Source organism: Balaenoptera acutorostrata, chromosome 4 (assembly GCF_949987535.1).
Source record: "Balaenoptera acutorostrata chromosome 4, mBalAcu1.1, whole genome shotgun sequence".
NCBI lineage: Eukaryota > Metazoa > Chordata > Mammalia > Artiodactyla > Balaenopteridae > Balaenoptera > Balaenoptera acutorostrata.
In genome coordinates this window covers 140,133,367-140,146,323 of record NC_080067.1, presented here as the reverse complement: position 1 = coordinate 140,146,323, position 12,957 = coordinate 140,133,367, and the positions used below count along the sequence as shown (strand labels likewise).

At 40.5% G+C, this 12,957-nt stretch overlaps 1 protein-coding gene across 1 annotated transcript in view; it reads right to left on the bottom strand.

The window, feature by feature from the left end:
• Window positions 1-234: 234 nt before the first annotated feature.
• The window catches only part of IFNAR2 (interferon alpha and beta receptor subunit 2), a 32,718-nt gene continuing 19,995 nt past the window's right edge, over window positions 235-12,957 (bottom strand). Inside the window, exons 7-9 of the mRNA XM_057545238.1 lie at window positions 11,404-11,572; window positions 5,814-5,944; window positions 235-1,653 (exon numbers count right to left, since the gene is read on the bottom strand). Of these exons, the coding sequence (XP_057401221.1) occupies window positions 949-1,653; window positions 5,814-5,944; window positions 11,404-11,572 (1,005 nt within the window). The 3' untranslated portion in view covers window positions 235-948. The remainder of the gene's footprint in view (window positions 1,654-5,813; window positions 5,945-11,403; window positions 11,573-12,957) is intronic.

Here is a 12,957-nt window from a genome sequence, read left to right as displayed (position 1 = left end):
TTGGAAAACCCAGAGCAGGGTAAGTACCAGGGGGTGTAAGACACTGCCTGACGCCTGTCGCTAGAACACCTCACATGAACTTGAACGCAGGGAGGGAGAATGTGCCTTTGGCCCCCAGAGGCCACTGCACAGAGTTGGAGGGAGTTTTGTGCAACCTAGAGATACCAGCAGAACCACACATCCGCTGCATATATATCCTGTCTAATAAGAAACAACTCTGAAGACATTCCCAAGTTTATATTAAAGAGCGTGTTTTCTTTTTTACCAACCTCCAACCATTGTACAAAATTAAATCTTAAAATATGACACAGAGGTTCTATCCCTCTCCCTTATGCAAATGTTTCTGTATTAGTCACCCGCCCCGCACTAGAGTTATTTATAGTGTGTCTGTCTTCCTCACTCAGATTGAGGAGGGTTGTGCAAGGGGCTGAGAGTTGAATTTTCAAGAGTGTAGGCGACAGAATATCATCTGGGAGGTGCCCAAGACTTGGCTGGACCTTCCCTACTTCTAACCCAACCCGAAGCGTGTGCTTCTGTTTCCTGGTGTGTGCCGCTTTCTCTCCCGCAGTCCAGCCTCCCTTCTCTTTTTCTGCTGCTTTCCTGGAGCCTGTGGAAAACAATGCTGACTGCTCCTGCCATAAACCCTGCTCTTTACTCTGGGAAACATGATACAGAAACATTAGACACCCATGAGAATAAAGGGAATGGACAGGGCCTTTTCCCTTCAAAGCAAATCACTTTGAACAGGTAAACAACGCACTGAATGATACCAGAATACTCTGTTTCCCACCTCCCCTTCCCCCAGACTGGGAATTTGCACAGATGATGTCACCAATCTCCTAATCCTTCCCTCGGAGAACACTTGGAGACCCCAAAGGAGCAAGTGGGGGTGCTGGGAGGGACAGCACCGGAGGTAGCAGGCGTCCAATTAAATATTTCTTGATTCATTCATCTCGTTACATAACCATCCCCCATGTCAACATCCGACTCGGAAGTGTCACTTTTATCAGAAGGAGTATCTTCAGGCCACAGGCACTCCGCAGAGGGGCCGGGGAAGGGCAACTGTGTCCCTTCTCCACTGGCCACCAGAAGGTCCGATTCTGTCTCGTCGGGGTCCTCTAGCACGACTGTCTCTTCTGGACGAGATGGTAACACTGGAGTGACTTCTGAGTCGTCGTTGTCCTCAAGGGCCCTCACGCACACAGAGTTCAAATCCACATTGAAGACAATTCTGTCCCCAGACCCCTCCGTGGAGCTGCTGTCCTCCTCGGAAAAGTGGTCCTGCAGCAGGTTCGCTCTCCCCTGGTAGCCCCTACTTGTGCATTCCGACTGCCAGGGGCTGGGCCCTGGTGCCACTGGGGCCTCAGCACCAGCCTTGGGCTCGGGCAGGTCACACTCCTCAGTAGCCGGGTCACTGCAGTCCTCCAAGGTGGCCGAGGACACAGAGGCGGGACACAGCCTGCCCGTTAGTCCGTGCGTGGTGTAACCACCTGCGCTTATTCGGGGGGCTGCTTCATTATCGCTGTCACTTTCATCATCATAATTATAATTCCACACTTTCTTCTTTCTGTTGATGTGAATGACCTCCACGGTAGCCACTTTTTCCAACGGAGGCAGCTCGGGAAATACACAGACTGACAATTTATAAAAATTCTTTAAAAAAAAAAAAACAACAGAGGGTATCAATTCTGAGTGTTTGTTCTTTACTTTCTGACATAATAAAACTTCATGAGGTTAACTACACAGTGATGGGGAAGGTGGTAATGAGGACGATGACGACAACAGCAGCAATAATGGCTAATGGTTACATAGTATTTGCTATTTGCAGGGCACTGCTTCTAGTCATCTACACGTTACAATTCATTTTACACTCACAGCTGCTCTATGAAGTAGGCTTACTATTCTTATCCCCACTTTACAGGTGAGAAAATGAGACAGAGAGGTTAAGAAACTTGCCCAAGTTTCACAAGCTTCAGGAATACTAAGTGGTGGAGGCTGGGTTTCAAACCAGGAGGCTGCCTGCAGCAGAGACTGGCCCGCTCCTTCCTGCTGCTGTTTCCTCGCTGCTTCTTGCTTGTCAGGGGAATCTATCCATTTAGTCTGGATAGATTTCAGCCCTGGATTGCTGACATTCTTAAGGGTGTCAAGGAACTGTGAGTAAGGAGAGATTCAAGGGAGCCGATTCCACTGGGGTCAAAGCCCTCTGGACTGCAGGACCTTAGAGAGGCAGGTGACCCCTAAAGGGTCAGAGGTGAGAAGAGCAGGGAGACTGCAGCTTGGTCTGATCCAGCACCTCCAGGACACAGAAGGTGAGGTGGGCTAAGGAGACTGGCTACAATGGGGTCACGCTGAGGAGGGTGGTCACGACATTCACAGACCTGGAATCATCACTGACATCCTCCTCCTCTCTGTTCTCTTGCTCAGGCTGCCCAATTTGACAAGCCTACTTTTCCCTGACTCTATCCAGACCTAGCCTCGGGATGAATTGTTCCATTGGGTTGTTCATCATTTTTCTTATTGATTTATAGAGGCTCTTTATATAATCTATAATCTAGATGCCAATTATTTGTTCATTATTTATGCTATATGTAATTTCCCCCAGTCTCTGGTTTAACATTTTACTCTCTTTATGATAACATTTGATGGAAAGAAGTTCTCAACTTTAATGTAAGAAGATGTATCACTTTTCTTTCTTCATGGTTTCTGCTGAATCTTCCTTGCCCCAAAGTAAGAATCTCCTTTATTGCCTTCTAAAACTTTTAACAGTTTTGCCTTTCACATTACAGTCTTTAATAAGCCTGAAATTGATGTTTGTGTATGGTGTGAGGTAGGGATCCAATTTCATTTCCCCCCATATAGATAACATTTATTGACCTGTCAATCCTTTCCCCACTGCAATTCCTACTTGTCATTAGTCATGTTTCCACATATGTGGGTCTGTCTCTGGGATCTCCATTTGACTAGATCTTTGTTATTGCTTTTCAATAAGGTTAGATAATTTTCTCCACAATGGGCTTGTGACATCTTCTGTTAGATATCTTCCTTGTTTTTAAAATATTTTTATTACCATTGTAATGGTATTATAAAAATGGTATGTTTTCATTTAAATCACATTATTCCATTTAACTGTATGATTCCAAGTTCAAAACCAGGTAAAACTAATCTATGCTGTTAGTAATCAGGAAAGTGGTTATCCTGGATGTGGGCAGTGACTAACAGGTAGGAGAGACTTCTGGGGAGGTGGTCATGTTTTCTTTCTTGATCTGGGTGTGAGTTATGTGGGTACATTGAGTTTGTGAAAATTCACAGAGCTTTTTGCTATGATTTGTGTACTTAATTTCTTGGATGTTGAAAAGCAACTTATATAAAAATATATTTGTTTTCTAAGTGATTGTTGCTAGTGTATAAAAACGCAAGCATTTTTATATTGATTATTTTGTGTGTAACACATTGCTAAACTTATTAGTCCTAATAATTCGTCTCCAGATGCTGAATTTCTTACTTAGCCAGTCATATCATCTATAAATTATCATTGTCTCTTCCCCCATTTTTCAGATTTTAAGCTCCATAAGGGCACATTTTTTGTTTGCTTTATTCACATCTAGATCCCCAGCACCTATAACATGTGGACACACAGTAAATACACAACACCTATTTGTTAAATGCAAAAGAGGAGAAGGAGGGGGAGGGGAGGGGGATGGGAGAGAGAGAAAAGACATTGTTTAAAATTTTTAATATCTGTTCTTGATTAAACATACATACACAAACATACTAGACCTAGGGTGTTCTGTTTTACTATTCCTAGAGTTTTTACTTAAACACAGAGTAACAATTTTTAATGGAGAAATACCAGGCAGACACAAGATAACAATACCTCCTGTCATTACTTGGGGTTAGCACAATAACAGGTATAAATATAATTGGCATATAATTTGGGTGCATTTTAAGGATGGGAAGAGCCCCAGGGAGACCTGGGAGGAGGGTTAGTAATGAGTTTAGGTAATTCAGGCAGAAGATTACCTAGGAGGTGATGGGTGTGGTGCTAGGGGCCTTTATATCTCAAGGCTGCATGAGAAATATGAATTGGAGTGGGATTTACCTAAGACCTCAAGGCCAAAGCAGTACATGGCCAACAGAAGAGTTGGAGTGAAGGCTGAGAATAAACTTGCAACTGAACACTAACATAAAAGATTCAAAATATACATTGTTAAAGACACAAAGATAAAAGTTACACTGATAGATAAAAACCAACCATTCTTGCAATACAGGGATCATAGTGTGGATGAAATCCAACACAGAGCAATTTACTTCTCATAAGCTACAACCAAATGCCATCTAGGTTCAAACACTAATGGTAATTAAAAACTCCAAAAGCACCCCTCCCCCCAAACAATCCCTCCCCCAACCCAACCTGAACAAATAAGAACAAGAAAAAGAAGAGTACATCATCCATAACAAAGAATGAAATAATGCCATTTGCAAAAACTTGAATGGATCTAGAGTTTATCATATTAAGTGAAGAAAGTCAGAGAGAAAGACAAATATCATATGCTATCACTTATTTGTGGAATCTAAAAAAAATGATACAAATGAACTTATTTACAAAACAGAAATAGATTCATAGACATAGAAAACAAACTTATGTTTACCAAAAGGGAAAAGGGACAGGGGTGGGAAGAGATAAATTAGGAATTTGGGATTAACATAAACATACTACTATGTATAAAGTAGGTAAACAACAAGGACCTACTGTATAGCACAGGGAACTATATTCAATATCTTGTAATAACCTATAATGGAAAAGAATCTGAAAAAGAATATATATATATTCTTCCTGTACACTTGAATCACTTTCTGTACACTTGAAACTAACACATTGTAAATAAACTATACTTCAATTAAAAAAATTTTAAAGAAACAAAAGAATTAAAAAATAAAAAGACGACACTTTTATCACCTGTGGAGGGATATTTATTTGTGGCTGTTAAAAAAATTAGAAGAAGAAGGTGAATGAGTTCAAACATAGAAAAATAAGATATTTCTGATTATTTTCTAATGTAGAAGGAAAGTGACATGATAGGGAAAATGAAAAATGATGGGCAAAGTGCTTGAGTCAAAACACATGAGGAGGCTTTAGAAATATGTAAGATCAATACCCAGACTTAGCTGAGTGCTAAAGGCTCTGAGCAGGAAGAATATGCCTCAGGTAGCAGAGAGAAAATATGAAGACAAAATGGCTGGTTTCACTAACAATGAAAACAAATAAGAGCAACTCTGGGGGACAGTTATACTACGATAAATGAACAAAAGTAGAAAAAATGATTAATTAATGCCAGCAGAGCTTTGGAGAAAGGTGTCCATCTCTATGTTGACACTAGCATTATAAATTAATTCTTTATATTTTTATATAAGATAAATTCACTTTGTGTATCTATTCCATGGAAGTAATCCAAACTAAAAAGACAACCTGTATAAAAATGTTCATTGCATTATTCATAATGGCCAAAGACAGCCATGAAAGGAAAAGAAATCAATCCAAATGCCCTACAGTTGAGAAATGATTAAGGGAAAAAGAAGACATTAATAACAATGGAAAACTATGTGATTATTGAAAATCATATGTGGACAAAGTATAAAAAGAAAGCAGAAAATTCAAAATAGAGGTTTATAAGGATGGAAAAGAACCCAGAGTGATAAAACACCTTGATGTTCTGAGACAATGGGGTTTTCTTCTGTGAAAATATTTAAGCATATAATAAAAATTCTTAAGTTAAAATGAAAAATAAAGACAGGAATTAAAAAAAAATACGTACCAAAACTTTGGGGAAATCATTTCTTAAGCATATGTAACCGATCTGTTTCAGCATCATTACAGTGCTTATGACAACAGCAGCTATTAAAAACAGAGTAATTATTCCTCCTATTGTGGCAGATTCTGATGACTCTGTTGATGAAAAATTAAATGGCTTTATTTCAAAATAAATCCAATGAACAATTGCAGTTGGGATTAAATGCACATTGATCTGGTGGTGGAGGGGTTTATCAAGGGGGCAAAAGTTGGAAAAACTATTGTTAAATACCAAAGAATGGAAAGTAATCCAAGTATACATTTAAAAAAAATGATAAAAATTCAGTTTTTAAAAGTAAAATTTCTTCCAGTTGATAATTATGCTCTATAACTGCACTGTCCAATATGGTAGCCACTAGCCACATGTGACCATTCAAGTGTAAATTATCAAAATTTAAAAAAAACAAAAACTTTCTGAGTCACACTAGTCAGGTCTCCAATGCTCAACAGGCACAGTTAGCATGCACGGCAGGCAGGGAGGAGTGGAAAAGGGGAGTTTGTCTGAAGAAAACAACTGCATCACTCTGAAGCTGGACTTTGGCCACGCCAGGAGCCAAGAACTTGCTTTGTCCTGTTATGAGTTCTCCTTTAGTTTCTTGTCAAAATTACTTTTGGAAAATTTCAATTTTCTGAATGAAAATAGCTTTCTTCCATAAGTCCAACTGGACTGAGAAGAAATCAATAGTTACATAACTAAGGCTCTCTTAAATTTCCAGAAAGACTTTTATTAATATTAATCCTATAGCCACAGCCTCAGGCAAAACAAATACAGGAGAGGAAAAAGTAAAGATGGCTCATATATTTTTAAAGTCTTTCAAAAGGTTAAAGAATGAACAGAAAGAAACTCAGTGAAGGTCTGCTCCCTCAGATGGCAGAAGATTCACAAACCCCTTTCATTCCCGTCAAGAATGAATGGGTCATCTTCAAAAAATCTACAAACAATACATGCTGGAGAGGGTGTGGAGAAAAGGGAACCCTCATTTACTGTTGATGGGAATGTAAATTGGTAAGACCATTATGGAGAACACTATGGTGGTTCCTTACAAAACTAAAAACAGAGTTACCATATGATCCAGCAATCCCACTCCTGGGCATATATCCAGAGAAAACCATGATTAGAAAAGACACATGCACCCAATGTCCATTGCAGCACTATTTACAATAGCCAGGACATGGAAGCAACCTAAATGTCCATCAACAGATGAATGGATAAAGAGGATGTGGTACATACATACAATGGGATATTACTCAACCAAAAAAAAGAACAAAATAATGCCATTTGCAGCAACATGGATGGATCTAGAGATTGTCATACTGAGTGAAGTAAGTCAGGGAGAGAAAGACAAATACCATATGCTTATATGTAGAATCTAAAAAAATGGTACAAATGAACTTATTTACAAAACAGAAACAGAGTCACAGATGTAAGAAAGAAACTCATGGTTACTGGAGGGAAAGGGGGGGGGAGCAAACTGGGAGATTGGGATTGACATATACACACTACTGTATATAAAATAGATAACTAATGAGGACCTACTGTATAGCACAGTGAACTCTACTCAATACTCTGTAATGACCTATATTGGAAAAGAATCTAAAACAGGGTGGATATGTGGATATGTATAACTGATTCACCTTGCTGTATACCTGAAACTAACACAACATTGTAAATCAACTATATTCCAATAAAAAAAAAGAAGAATGAATGAAGGCATGTCATATCAATGGCAGTTCTAGAATCAGATCTAGCCATAAAGGCACACCTTTATAACACAAAATTCTTACACATATAGAGCTTACATTCCTGAAGAGGATTCTGTGAACCAAAGTGATTTCTTTGGAGAAGCAATGATGTCATAGAATTCTGACCCATGTGTCCACCCCTCCTCCTGCCCCAGTGAGTCACTTGAACTAGAATTTTGGTTTTGGCTCCGCTTCTAGGGAATGTAAACAAGACACCACCCTATTTAAAAGAGACCTACCACCCTCTACCTGAAATTGCCCCCCTCCCTGCACCCTTTCTGCTTCATTTTTCTCCATAGTACTTACCATCACTTAACACACTATATATTTTATTTTTTAATCTTGTTTCTCTGTCTCCCAATATAAGCTCTATAAGCTCAGGAATTTTTATCTGTTTTGTTCACTGCTGTATCCCCAGTATCTAGCAAAGAATCTGGCACATAGTAGACCCCTGATAAATATTTGCCAAATGGGGAACTCCTGGCGGTCCAGTGGTTGGAACTCTGCGCTTCCACTGCAGGGGGCACAGGTTCTATCTCTGGTCGGGGAACAGAGATCCCGCAAGCTGTGCATGTATGTGGCACGGCCAAAAAAAATTTTTTTTGTCAAACGGATAAGCACAGCTTTCCCTCAGGACCTTACTGAAAAAAGCCAACCAATTAGTTTAATGTTTGACAAAGGGGAGACATTTCTCCAGCTCTCTGGACTAAATTCCCCCATATCAATACTGCCTTAAGATACCAGTGTTCACCACTGAGTCCCAGTAAGTTAACTCTGGTCTCAGGTCATCCTTCAGGAATTCCCCACCTGGTCCCTGAGTTTGGCTAGTTGAGGGTGGCTCACACGGCCAGTTTGGATAGTGAGAGGGGCCACGTTATATGAACCTACTTGGTTCCTGAAGTTTCAGACAAGAATTGGGACATGAAATATTTGGATAGTGAGGCATACCTGTACTTTAACTGTCTCATGTAATGATAAAAATAATGGAGGTTGACACTATGCAAGGTGATGTGTTCACACCAAGGAAACATGAAGTGATGGGACCGCATGCTGCTGCATGACCATTTCTTTTTTAGTGGGTGAAACAGAGAAAAGTCAGGGGAGACACTGAGCCATCACAGAACAAGGATATCAGCTTCCAAAGAAGTAGTGCCTTTAGTCAGGCTTGGATTCACCTAAGTGCAGACTGAGTTTCAGCAAACCACTGTCTGTCATGTCATATTACTGAGTTTTTTATTGCTGTGATATTGTGATTTATAATAAGAAGTACCTATTTGGTCTTTGTCATCAGTTCTGAAATCCTTAGAATTTCCTAAGTGATTAGAGCAAAGAAAGTGAAAGGAGCATTTTTTGTTATTCATAACAAGCCCCTCTCAACCTCACTTTACATTAAGGAGGTGATTTTTGGAAAGCCCCAGAGGATGGGCGCTGGTTGCCAGGGGAACCAACCCTGTGATTTAGAGAGTTGGAACTTTCAGCCCCACCCCTTGACCTCTGGGGAGGGGAGAAGCGGGAGGTTGAAGTAATTGCCAATGGCCAAGGATTTAATCTGTCATGTCTACATAAGCCTCCTTAAAAACCCTAAATGATGGAGTTTGGAGAACTTCCAAACCTTGCCCTATGCATCTCTTCCTTCTGGCTATTCCTGAGTTGCAACCTTTTATAATAAACAGGAATCTAGTAAGTAAACTGTTTTCCTGAGTTCTGTGAGCCATTCTAGCAAATTATCAAAGCCAAGGAGAGGATTGTGGGAATCTCCAATTTATAGCTCGTTGGTCAGAGTTCACGTGACAACGTGAGCATGCAACTGGGTTTAAGTGGGGGGGGGCAGTCTTGTGGGACTGAGCCCTTAACTTGTGGGATCTGATACTTTCTCCAAGCAGATGGTGTTAGAATTGAGTTAAATTGTATGACAATGACCTAATGTGGAAGAAGTGTTTGGTGTGGGAACCCCCCCCCCCCCACAGATTTGTAGTACAGAAGTATTCTGCTGAGCAGAGGAGAAATAATTTCTTCATTCAATTGGTTTCACAGTTCTGTTTGTTTATAAGATCATGGTATAGTAATAATAATAATAATAATAATATCTGGCCTTTGTCCCTGGTTCTTGGCACAGAATTTCAAAAACCTTTGGTGCCTTAGTGCCTTTTGGGCACTATATCTGAGTTTATGTTAATGAGCTGAACTTCTGGAAATTCTGGTCCCACCCCTGACCTCTAGGGAGGGGAGAGGGGCTGGAGATTGACTTAATCACCAATGGCCGATGATTTAATTAACCATGGCTATGTAATGAACCCAATAAAAACTCTGGACAGTGAGGCTTGGGGAAATTCTGGTTGGTGAACATATCAAAGTATAGGGAGGGTGGTGTATCCCGACTCTGCAAGAACAGAAGCTCCTGCACTTGCAACCTTCCAGACTATGTACCTCTTCATCTGGCTGCTCATTTGTATTTTCTATAATAAAATGGTAAGAGTAAGCATAGTGTTTTCCTGAGTTCTATGAGTCATTCTAGCGAATTATTAAATCTGGGAACCTCTGAATTTGTAGCTAGGTTGGACAGAAGTGTGGGTAGCCTGGGGACTTAGGACTTGTATGGCAAGTTGTAGGACTTGTAGGACTTGCTGGCATCTGTAGTGAAGGCAGTCTTGTGGGACTGAGCCCCTTAACCTGTGGGGCATGCGCTAACTCCCTGTAGTATCAGAAATGAATCGAACCTCTGGACACTTGGTTGATGTTGAGAATTGGTGTTAGAACACAGATATGTTCATTTGTTTGGGGTTTACATTTTTGTAGGCATGAAGAATCTGTATGCAGTTTTAGGTTTGCCCATATTTAACTGACATTATATAAATTATTTAAGCTAAAGTCATGAAATAAAATTGGCCTGTGTATCATTCCTTTAAAATTAGCCTGTGTATCATTTGATTCTGAGGAATACTGGAGAACAAACTCACACTGCCTGGAGTTATAGCAAACACCAGGCACCTTGATGTACCTGGCACTGGTTAGTGAAACTCACTTCATACACAAGTAAGCCGTAGCACTTACAGTCACTTCCTTATAAATCTCATCTTATTTTATTTTTACTCTGGTAGATCAGAGCATTAAAGAAACTCTCACTGGGGTTGGGAAATTCAGAAAGGCTTCTTTGCGGGGGAGTTTTTCACTTTTGGCAAAACAGTTGGAGACCTAGTGACTTCCCAAGAAAATAATCAGCAGTGGATGTTCCTAAGGCTGAGGGATTGTTCTCCCTGCAAATTCCTCCATTCGAAGGAAGGTTCGGGGAGCATGCCGTGTACTGTTCTGATGCCTTGGCCACAGAAGGGCTTTCAGCATTCAGCAGTGACTATCTCATCCACACTGGCAAGTTTCTCTTTCATCTATGAGCTACAGCCAACCTTCCTGAGAGCCAGGCCACATATATGAACCTTACCACATCCATCATTCTACCCTTTGATACCTCTGCAGGCAGTTGTTTCAGCAACCCAGCCTCCTCCAGCACTTGGCTTGAATAATGGCCGGGCTAAGGGCACACAGAACTGAACTTGACCCTGACTCCCTGAAATAAAAGCATTTCCACTTCAGGAGGATTCCTGATGTTAAAAAGGAAGATACCTGATTGTCCCCATGCTATGGCAACATAAAAGTGACTCCACCACACGGTAGAGACTGACTGACAGAAAACATCTCTGTGATGTGCTTGTGTTGGAAGAAATGCCTTTAGTGCTCCACGACTTTCAGATTCTTTTCTTGAAACAGGTTTTCCCTCAGAGTAAAAGCAAAACATGAATTTTCAAAAACTGTCATACCTGATTCCCATCCAGGTTGAAAGAGGGTACATTTTAAGGGAGATCTGTTTATTTTTCTCGGATCTTTAGGCTCAAAATAAACAGATACACAGTAGTTTGTTTTTGGAATTAACTTGTTGATGACATAACTGAAATTTTCAGTGATGTTTCCATTTGTTTTGGGTTTATGCTGTAAAAATAAACAAAAAAATCAGTAAGACTTTAAGTGAGAATTTCATTTAGAGGCAAGCCTTAAGAGAGTCTTTGGAGATTTGTCTTCAGATCTTAAACAGGGATAGAAATATCACAGGCTTGGCAAGAAAAAGTATTTTATAAGTTACTTGGGGCAAGCAATTTATCACAAAACTACATGTACACGTATACACACACATACATGCACACGCACACACACATGCACACATACATTTTTAAACCATGAAATCTAGTCTAGCAACTTCCTTTTACAAATGAGGAGGAAAAAGTCACAACGAGGAGTAAATGTCTCCATGATGTCATGTTTGCAGTAAGATAATCTTGCAAAAATAAGAAAATAAGATTATCCTATTTCATTAATGATATGTGTCTATACTTCAGAAACTGCTTTTATACATATTAACTCATTTGATTACCAAAAGAGTCTGCAAAGCAGGCATTCTTCCCATTCTCCAGGTGAGGAAACTGCAGCTCAGAGTGGTTAAGTAACCTCCTCAAGGCCACACAGCTTATCTGTGGCAGAACTGAGGGTGACGTCTAGTTTCCCTGTCTTCTCCCTAAAAACACTTTGCCTCTTCTTCGCCAGCTACTTCTGTTCCATTTTGGAATTAAAGAGATGATCTGAAGGTTCTTTCCTGAAGAATAACTTTTGTATAATATTTTATAGTTTTCAAAGTACATCCTTATCAGTAGTTTTATACATGAGGATTTCCACCAGCTCAAACACAGCCTTCTATAATAATATTTTTCTGCAAGTTTATATTTGAAAGGAGGAGGAATTATTTTTTAACATCCCGCCCCCGTAGCAAACTAAAAGCTCATGCCTGGAAAACAAGCAATGAGGAAGAAGAGGGCCAGAAACCAGAGGAAGTGTCATGGTGAGAGGGCTGTCCTCGAAGGGAAACTGCAAACCGACAGTGGAGAGTCAGAACGTCTGGGTTGCATACCTGGCATTAGTCACTGTGGTCATCGTGTGATCTTAAGTCGGCAATGCTTGCTGCCTGTTTCACCGGAAGCTCCCTCCCACTGTGACCCGGCTGCGTAGTCCCTGCTCCGAGCCTAAGGCCAACCCCGTCTCGTGCTCACGAGATTCCGTCCACTCTCATCTCCTCCTCCAGACATTGCTCCCTGCCCTGCACCCTCCGGAACATTCCTTCTGCACACGAACATGCTGTCATTTCTTCCATCTTAAAAAGTCCCTCCCTCGACCTCACCTTTCCCTCCAGCTACCACAGCATCTCTCTACTTCCCTTTATCCAGAAACTACGGAGACCTCTTTCCTGAAGTCAGACCACACTGAAGCCTAGACCCTTCAGTTGTAATTGTTCAAATCATTACAGATTTTTTTTTTTTTTGGCAATG